Raw genomic sequence first — 9,675 nt, 5'->3', positions numbered from 1 at the left:
TGCTGCTTCAGGTTGCTGACGCTGCTGTAGCACTTGCCGCAGGCCGGGCACGCGGGCCGCCCGCCTGCGCACATCACACCCTCAGTGCGCCATAGCCCCCATTTAATGCATTTACTAAGCATTGGGTACTTCTATTATTTTCCGAACTTTACTTTCCTTAGCTGATTAAAATTTGGATAAAAGCACTCGTTGCACTCGTAATAATATTGCTAAATTCGTTTAGGCAACTCGTCGGCAGGATGAGACGCTTCTAATTCCTTACGCTAATAATAAAATTATTCATAAACTCTATATAGATTATATTGTTTATATTTGTATGATTGATGCATAGCACATTTCACATTAGATGTAGTTAAATCTTCGATATGTAGTTCAGATTTCAATTGAGATCGAATGTTCTAGAGTCGTAACGTAACTTCCATGGTTGCTGGTGCCCTAGTACTTTAAGTCGCGAGTTGGCCGCGTGTCCAATTTAAAGATAAATTACGTTGTTATATTTGTTACTGGCTAGTGTTAGTTCGTATGACGAGTGAAGCGCGATAGATAAATGTACAATTAATGATGCTGGTGATTCAATTTGTAACATTAAGGTCGTTAATATTAACTGCAAACATCGTATAATTTAATAGTTTTACGAATTTTTCTCAGTTTTTTAATTATCAACACCTCAACGTAAACGTTAGTAAATTGTTAGTAAGATTAAAATTGTACTCACCGAAATTGTCCGGCATTCCTGATGGTCCCGGCAGGCCGGCAAAGCCTGCAAGTTGACAATTTCAAAATCTTAGTTTGCGAGATACCTTCATTTTAATTGCTGTATTATGAACATATGAGGTTTGTTATTCTATGTACATTCGCAGAAATTGGCAGTGTCCACAGAAAGAGAGAATCTCTGCCTTAACTTTACTTGCTACGGCTAATTGGTTTTTAAGTAAAAAGTAATTAGCCTAAACTACATTTATGCTGTGTTTTTATATAGTTATTGTTTCAAATTGTTCAAAAGACCGTAGCTTTAGAGTGGTACACCGTCAGATTCCCCGATGGTACATACAGTACGTGCAGTACCTTGCAGGTTGAGCAGTCCGGGGAAGTTGTGCGGCAGCGCGCCGTTGGTGTGCGCGAGCGCGGCCGGGTCGTCGTAGTCGATGGGCTCCTGCTTGGCGCGCGGCTCGCCCTCCGCGTCGCTCGCGCCCGCGTCCGACGACGACTCCTCCCCCTCCCCGTCCCCCTCACCGGAACCGGACTACAAACATTACAACAATCTATCACAAATAGGTCTAAAATTAAATTTTCAAATTATCAAATTACCAAACTCTACTTATAAAAGTTAATTTACATCTTATTAAAATTACTAGCTCTAGCTCGCGACTCCATCCGCGTGGAATTAAAAAACAAGGAAAATAAGTAGCCTATGTGTTCTTTAATTTTTTTCATTGAGATCCGTTCAGCCATTTAGGCTATTTACTTTGACATACATCTAAAATTCCGCATTTATAATATTAGTAAGAAGTAAGATTAATAATTTTAATAAATTTGTATAATGTAATAAATTAATATAATTGAAAAAGTTGAGATGTATGAATGAAGTAATTGATATGACTACGCCAGAATTGCTCAACGGATCTCGCTGAAATTTGACACAAGTGTAGAACATAGTCTGGAGAAACACATAGTCGACTAAGTTTGGTTTTTAAATCCATGCCGACAAAATCGCGGGCGACAGCTAGTAACATATATTCCTAGGAAGAATATGAATTGGATAACACCTTAGAATTTAAAATTATACGATTAGTAAGGAGTCACTGACCAGGTTGTTGAGTGCGGCGAGGTGCGGCGCGGGCGGCGCGTGTGCGTCCAGTGCGTGCCCGAACAGCGCGAGCTCGTGCCCGTTGGCGAGCGCCTCGGGGCTCGCCTGCGCCAGCAGTTGCTCCGTCCTACACCCGTAAGCCGTACGTCTTGTTAGTAAACAACCGAACAAAACAACATATTGATCTGTTTATTAAGACTTTCTTTAGTTTTTCATCATCCGCGCTAGTGTTGAGTATTCAAAGTATATTTTAATTTAAATTTTACTTGTTTAAATGACGGAAAGTCCAAATACGTTAACCTAGAAACATTTATGTTATTTACGTAATAGAAAACATTTGTAGTCAACAGTTTATGGTCAGTAATTTGCATCTTTAATTTCAAATTATCAACTTAACTGGCACTTAACACTATATGACAAAATAAAATGATCGTATTAGTTGTATAATTATGTTTGTTTTGCATGTTTTTTAATTGTGTGTTCTTGATTACTTCTTATACATAACAAAAATGTTTGTTTAAATAAAAGTTATGAATATTTACGTTCCTAAATTAAGCAATTGATAATATTATAATAGGTAAATATTGGTAAAATAATTGAAATATATACAAATGTACATTATTGCACTGAGTATGAGAATTCACTGGAAGACATCGAGATGAGACGTGTTACATAAAACAAATCGATTATGTGCGCATGACGCGGTCGCGGACATGACGAAAATGCAATGAAATTTAACGACGCGAGCTCGCGCGAACGAGGATGAATTTTGCATATTTTAAGAGCTTAGTCGATCTTGAGACTTCCTAACAGCTCTCGGAATATCCGTAAACACGCGTAATCTATGTGAAATAAATATTCGATATTGAAACATTTTTCTTTTGTTTATTGTAAACTGACGTGTTTCTTAAAGACATATGCTTTATTTTTATCAAATATTCTTAAGTAACCTCTAACAATACAAAATTTCAAATACAATAGATAGCTAATAAATATGTTCACTCGTAGTTATTTGTGATTTCGCGTTTGTAAGGCAGTGACCTGTCTATCAATCGGTCACAAGTCAGGTCAGGGCCGCGATCAAATTCACGGGTAGTTGTGGCAAATCAAATAGGCAAAGAATCAAAGAATCGATTGCATTGCAAATGACGTTTGGTACGCACCTGGTTTTCATCTGCGCTTGGTAGAGGTCGGAAGAACGCGCTCTTTTCGGCGGAGGTGTGTTTGCTGCTCCTTCCTCCGCACGCCGAGACCTCCGTCCCTCGCGGCCCTCCCGCCCCTCACGGCCCTCCCGCCCTTCACGGCTGTCGCGGACCTCCCGTCCTTCGCGTGACGCACTGCCCTCCGTCCATGATGATGCAGACTGCTGGAGTATTCGGACGGTCACATAGGATGTACTGATTTGTTAGGTTGCTATTATTCTTGTTAAAGTTGCCTTAAAAATGACGTAGATAATGCATAAGCTTCTAAGAATCTAAAAGTTAAGGAAGATATTTCCAAGTACCAATATACTCAAGTGATTGTACAGACTATTTTTCTTCGAATTACTTGCTTAGTTAATTTACCCTCAAGTAGTATTAGTCATAATTGTACAACAGAGTGAAAGTATGTATTTAACGCGGACACTCCTGACTCACTGATAGGTGAAATTCTTTTTTATGTAGATCGTTTGCGCAAATAAGTAGCCGTAAGTGCTGGCCTGTATGACGTCACACGTAATCCTAGTATGGGTATAATTGGATCTTATTCGTATCGACAGTATAGATGGCTGATTATTTGGAAACTAGTGAACTCTATTGCCATATTGAATAATGAATTAAAATGTCTAGCTTGTTACTAAAAGCTGAAAACCAGCGCGGCCTTTAGGGACAAGCTGGAGGCCGCATCAGCTGAGCCTTCTGCTTTTGACCAAGACTTTTTTTTATCTCAGTCATATGTTTTGTAAGTTGTGGTCTTTTAATTTTTTTTGGTCAATAAATAGTGTTTTTTTTTAAATATATCAAAGGTACTTTACAATGTTGCCAGTAAATATTTTAAATGGAAATATTTTTTAGATGTCTTTAATGCATTTTCGTTATTCCATAGCAATTAATATCAATATTTTTTTAAATTAATGCTATGTCATGCGGTTACAAATAGAAAAAAAGCTTCTATAGACAGTATTTCAATTGTAATTTGGATTTGTAGGAGATAAAACATCGCCCTGTCACCGCGAGTGTAATCCCATTTGGGAATGCAACGCGTTCTCTCAAAATAGATCCTTTAATTATGGCATCCTCTTACGGCTAGCGACGATATTTTTCTTAAAGAAATTGTGATTCACGAAAATATAAATGTCAATGACACCGATTTGGTCACTTGCGGAGGTGGCGCCATCTGCCTTACAAGTCCACACAAGTGAAGGTAAGCTTCGGCTCCGGGATTACTTATTTGACGTTTGGGAAAGGATTATTTTACAATCAAAATTATGGTGTACACCGAACTTGAGAAAATGTGACATCACTATAACTGTATACCTTTGTGAAACAGAATAATTACGGACATGAGACCAATGATGACGGAATGAATGACGGGTAGCTGCGTTAACACATTCGGTACTATCACGATGACACTAAACGTATTGGTATAGAAGTTGTCCTATTAGCCATAGAAGCTGTAAAAGTGCCGACAGAGTATAACTTACCGGAGAAGGCTTCTGGTCAAGAGTGGCCAGTGGCGCAGGAGCCGGCACGTCAGTCAGCCCACGCACCTGCAGCAGCTGCGCCGCGCGAAGGAACTCCTTCAGTTGTTCCTGTCCGATGTGCACTTCGCCTTGGTACATGAACCTGCAGCAATTTTCACCAGTTAGAGCTATAATTCCCAATGGACTAATATCTACTGACAAACAGGCATAGTAAAGAACGCAGGACACCTAAAAGAATACGAACCTAGCTTTGAAGATCAGAGATTTTCATGTGAGAATATTAATTGTGTATTCTATCAGTAGTTTGTATGTCATTTTTTAACATCAAATGAGTTGTTTGTTTAAAAACACGTGTAATAAAGGAATGTCCAATGTTACCTGAGCAAGCTCTCCATGTCCTTGTCGTGAACGTCCCGCAAGATGACGATAGGGTGCTGGCAAGGGTTAGCCTTTAGCAGTCGTCGGAAGTATGGACTGCACGCCGACAGCACCACCTAAGTAGTAAATGTATGTGCATTAACTCGCCAAGGCGTTTGTGTAATGACATCATACAGTGTCCGAAATGGCAAAATCAGTGATCGTGAAATATTAGAATATTCGACTACGCATATATTAGACATTAAAGATACCTTAGCGCAACTTTCATTCTAGATGACTCATGTGTCATTAACATGAAAAAGTATAATTTTTTTGAGGGCGCATATTATTTCTCCGCGCATCTTATCTCTGAACGTCGGTATATTCATCGTTTAGATAAATCCTGTATTACCGGTAATCAAAACAACGAGCGATTCGATAATTATTCAAGTTTCTCGACGGATATTATCGGCAACACATTCCAAACTCGGGTACAGCGATTTCGGAACTAAATTACGCCAATTTGTAAACGTATGCCCATTACGGACGAAACGCCATCGCACACGTGTGTAGTTCACGGCGATTTACTGTTGCCGTTCATTACTCTTTCAAAACTTTCGCCCCTTAAATTGCTATTATTACGTTTTTATACCAATGTTAATTTACGTTAAACTATTCTAGTTCTCTTCTTTTTCATGTTATCTTAAATTTTTAATTATATAAAGAACAGTTGATTTCATAACTTTTGTACAGGATGTTCTAGTAATTTTAGCAATTATTTCGTTTGGTGGTTCGGTTATGAGTGTGCTTTTTGGTAAGATTATGGCTTCAGTTGGTCCGATGGACTCACCTTGTGCGCAGAGAATGTTGCGCCGGCGCAGGCGAGCGTGACGTCGACGAAGTCCTCCTCATCGCGCAGGCGACGGAAGGAGGAGACCATGGCGGAATGGAAGTCGTTCCAGCGCAGCGAGTACTGCTGCTCGGCCGCGGCGCCGCCTGCGCACACACGGTCACCGCCGCTGTAATATGCGACACTCGCTGCGCGCAACGTGTACCAACATTTAGATATATTGCTAATAATTCGGCACTATAGTAGTCTATCTGACCCATATAGTGCTATTGTGGGTTCTCACTGCAGAAGTAGTAGTACAAAAACATTTACGGCTGAATTCAGAAACGAATCTCCTTTATGAGCCCCGCTTACAGTCAGATGTAATATTTTTTTTGGAATCAGGAGTTAAGATTCAGTCGTTTCAATATTGGACCGTTAGTTAGCTTTGTATGAACAATTCGGCAGTAAAAACCCACGGTTAGAATGACGTATTAAACATAGTTTAATAGTATATTTTTAATGAACAAGTTTGTATTTAATCTCAACTACGCCAGTTTGGTACAGAATTTTAAATACAAATTTTCGAATTCTGTGACATTATTTTAAAACGATGAAAATTAAATCAGTATTCATAATGTAAATCACAAACAAATCAAATCGTAGGCTTTCAATTTGTTCCAAATTTGCATATGCACATTAACCTAAAATAAATAAGCATATTTTTGTCTAATAATCAAATAAGAAAGTTGCTATTTGCCGGTTTTGTAGGTTAGTTTGACGGTAAGGATTTTTATTTCATTTGATTTCCGCTTTTGTCCTGATTAACATTTTTATTAAATTATATCTGAACATTTTCAAAACATTAATTAATTGTTATATTTTTTAAAATCATAGAATGTCACAAAGTGGTGTGGAAATAAAATCGCAAGTGCTAATTACGCGCATTTCCGAACGCAGCCGGACTTCCGAACGAGCCTCAAACGAAATCGAAAGTGTTCCCGCCGCGCCGCTCTGACACTACACAAAATGGCGGGATCATTCAACAAACATGACAGCTCGTCATTCATCAAGTCAAGTGATAATGATGTTTATAATCCTTTTAAAACTGATTAATTATTTCAAAACAGATTGTAATCATTCATAAATAACGTTAAATGTTGTGTTTTCTAAGTCTTCATTTAGTTTAAAATAAATGGATAAAGCAAATAAAAAAATGTATAGCATAGTTTATCAAAAATTAACCCTTTCACCGCGACGCACAGTTTGTTGGCAAAATTGGATCTAAACTGTCAGGTTTAACTTTTTACTAAATTATAAACAATTTCACCTATAACAATTTACTTAACAAATTTTGCAGACAGCGCACTCGTATCTAGATGTAGCAACGTATTTACAATGAACTGCAGACAAAGGGCATTAACGTGTTCGGAGATTGTGCACGCGGTTTCGCGTCTGTCTCGAATCCTGCAGCTCCCCCGCCCCCACGTATCGTCCCGCTACCCCCTGTCCCGGCCGCCTGAGGGGTGACGCCGCACACGCCATAGATTGACAAAAGATACATCAATTTTTGATTTGAATTGTCTTTACGCTTTGAAATGAAATGCGCGAATCTTTATGAATATTTAATGTATTTTTGTCATTGCAAAATTTTCAAAATCATATATTTTAAATCGTAGATAATAAAATAGTTTTATTGTTGTTTATAATTAATGCGAAAGACATAGGTTCATGAGATTTAGTTAGTTAGCTTGTCCAAAATAAATATACCAAGATTTATTTAGTATAAGACATTTCAAATCATTGTTATCACCGCTCTGTTAATTAACTGCATACTATTTAGAAGTACAAATTGTACAAATGTGCAAAAGGAAAAACTAAACAAAAATATAATTAAGAACGGAGACCATCGAGTTGTTTTTGTTTTTAGTTTGTGGCAACGAAAACGGGCGGATACATTGAGATTTTTACAAATACGGACTTAATTTACTGAGTTTTACTGTCATTTATTTCTTTTATAATAATCAGCGAGTATTTCTGTCATGAACGTTTTTTTTAATTTTTTGTTAACCTCTAACTGCATTGTGTATGTTAGTACAAAAAAAACATCGAACATTTCTTGAAAATACCTAGGATATTAGGGGTAAACAAGTTCTAAATAGAACATTCTATTTCTACTATAGAACTTCTATTAAACGTAATTGTGAAAAAAATGTATACTTTTATAAACTATTTTCTTCCAAATACGTCTTTCCTTATCGAGGAATTGGAATTTATCCATTAGTAACGTCCAGCGAGAAAAATAAGATCGCACCCTCCGTTCTCGAGTAAACGAAAGCAACGTCATTAAACAAGTACTGCGCTCACCCCCGCGATCCTGCGGGATGATCCCGGGGGTGGGCCAGGACGAGGGGTGGGGATGGGGGGTGAATATCAACGAACTCATGTACGTACGAGTGACGGGTACACGCGTACGTTCGTCATATACATATTGTTGGTAAACAATTGCGTGTGTAATGCGTAAAATGTTTTAAAAGAAAACTTTATAAAGAAAATTTTGATGTTAATTCAGATTAATTAATTCATCTTGAGTCAGTTTAGTTAAATGAAAATCATATAAGATCGTGATAAATCTATTAGGAAACAATTTGAATTTGAATGTCGATTTAAATAATTTTAATACATTAGGTGGATAAAGAATAGTTTTGGTTTGAATTTTGCGGCTTAATGAATAAGGCCATTTTTTGTAACTACCAAATCTAATAAGATTAAATCTTACATTAAATCTGTCTATCCCAATTAGATTAAGAGATTTAAGGTTCGGTTACCTAAGACGTGAACTTAAATAGTTATTGTGCATTTGCAAACATTATTTTATACCATGTAAAGCAACAATTTATTTGTCTGTGCTGGTGAACGCTTGTTCATCTATTTGATACTTGATAAGTTGGGTAAAAGACGATTGACTATTAATATAAAAAATCTCATCTAAAATTTTAGCTTAGATTTAAAAAATATAGAATAGTAATCAAATATTTACTGACCGGTCTCGGTCGCCATGGCCGGTAGTTCTGAGGGCGGCACGGCGCTGCCTGGGCGTGCTCGGCTACCCGACAATCGCGCGCATTACACGCTGCGTCCTGCGCCCACTGCGCCCACTGCGCCTATTGCCCACTGCGCCCACGCGCCCAACTTGCCCACTATGGCTTATTCGTCGATAGACTAGGCGACTTTTATTTATCGCGATTAGGGCGATCACTTTTGTTTTAACTTTCGTAGTTTTTTTTAAAGAGCATGAAGTTTGTTTTGATTTCCTGAAAAGATTTCCCCCAGTTAGTGCTATATGGTCTGATAATTTAGACATATCCAATTGTATTATTGCGTTTTCTGTTTGTCCGTAGGGTGAAAAGCGACGTTTATGCGATAGGTGTTTTGTTCTTGATTTGTTAAAAGCGATGCGATTTTTTTAATACAGTGTTTATCTCTAAGTAATTATTATACTTTTAAAACGTTTTTAAATCTAGGCTTGCGATTTCATCTTGCTTACTTTAATCATATCGATTATTTGGTACTAGCTTTATTGCAAATTTTTTTTCAAGTTTATTTCAGACACGAAGTTTAAGAGAGATTTATAAAAAAAAATAAACATTAAAAGTATAGTTAGTTTGTTTTAAGATTTATTAAAAATATATGAAAAGTAAAACCGATCTCCGAATTACTTACGTGCGATTTAAAAACACTGAATTGCATAACACACGAAAAATACAAAATTACTAAAAAATATACACACTATTACGTCGTATCAAAGTGTAATTAAGACGATCGTTTAATTCAGAAACTATTAATAAACAATTAAACCGAATTGCCCGCGTGTAAGGTTAATTATAATTATCTAAATCCGAGTGCGGTACTTGCATCGCCGTGACGCAACCGACAACAACTGACCAGCGAGCAGTGTGCACGCACTAGGGCCGCACAGCGCAAATCATTCGCGAGCGC

The 9,675-nt window shown here is 37.6% G+C and overlaps 1 protein-coding gene across 1 annotated transcript in view; it reads right to left on the bottom strand.

The window, feature by feature from the left end:
- LOC106101269 (protein abrupt) overlaps nucleotides 1–9,653 on the bottom strand; it is a 17,168-nt gene extending 7,515 nt beyond the window's left edge. Inside the window, exons 1-9 of the mRNA XM_013280434.1 lie at nucleotides 9,400–9,653; nucleotides 8,721–8,990; nucleotides 5,698–5,885; nucleotides 4,869–4,984; nucleotides 4,491–4,632; nucleotides 2,971–3,173; nucleotides 1,808–1,934; nucleotides 1,066–1,243; nucleotides 716–760 (exon numbers count right to left, since the gene is read on the bottom strand). Coding sequence (XP_013135888.1) covers nucleotides 716–760; nucleotides 1,066–1,243; nucleotides 1,808–1,934; nucleotides 2,971–3,173; nucleotides 4,491–4,632; nucleotides 4,869–4,984; nucleotides 5,698–5,885; nucleotides 8,721–8,736 — 1,015 coding nt within the window. The 5' untranslated portion in view covers nucleotides 8,737–8,990; nucleotides 9,400–9,653. The remainder of the gene's footprint in view (nucleotides 1–715; nucleotides 761–1,065; nucleotides 1,244–1,807; nucleotides 1,935–2,970; nucleotides 3,174–4,490; nucleotides 4,633–4,868; nucleotides 4,985–5,697; nucleotides 5,886–8,720; nucleotides 8,991–9,399) is intronic.
- Nucleotides 9,654–9,675: the final 22 nt, after the last annotated feature.

Source organism: Papilio polytes, unplaced genomic scaffold (assembly GCF_000836215.1).
Source record: "Papilio polytes unplaced genomic scaffold, Ppol_1.0 DF823991.1, whole genome shotgun sequence".
In the NCBI taxonomy this organism is placed as follows: domain Eukaryota; kingdom Metazoa; phylum Arthropoda; class Insecta; order Lepidoptera; family Papilionidae; genus Papilio; species Papilio polytes.
The sequence above is the reverse complement of the archived record's forward strand: the minus strand, read 5'-3'. Positions and strand labels throughout refer to the sequence as shown.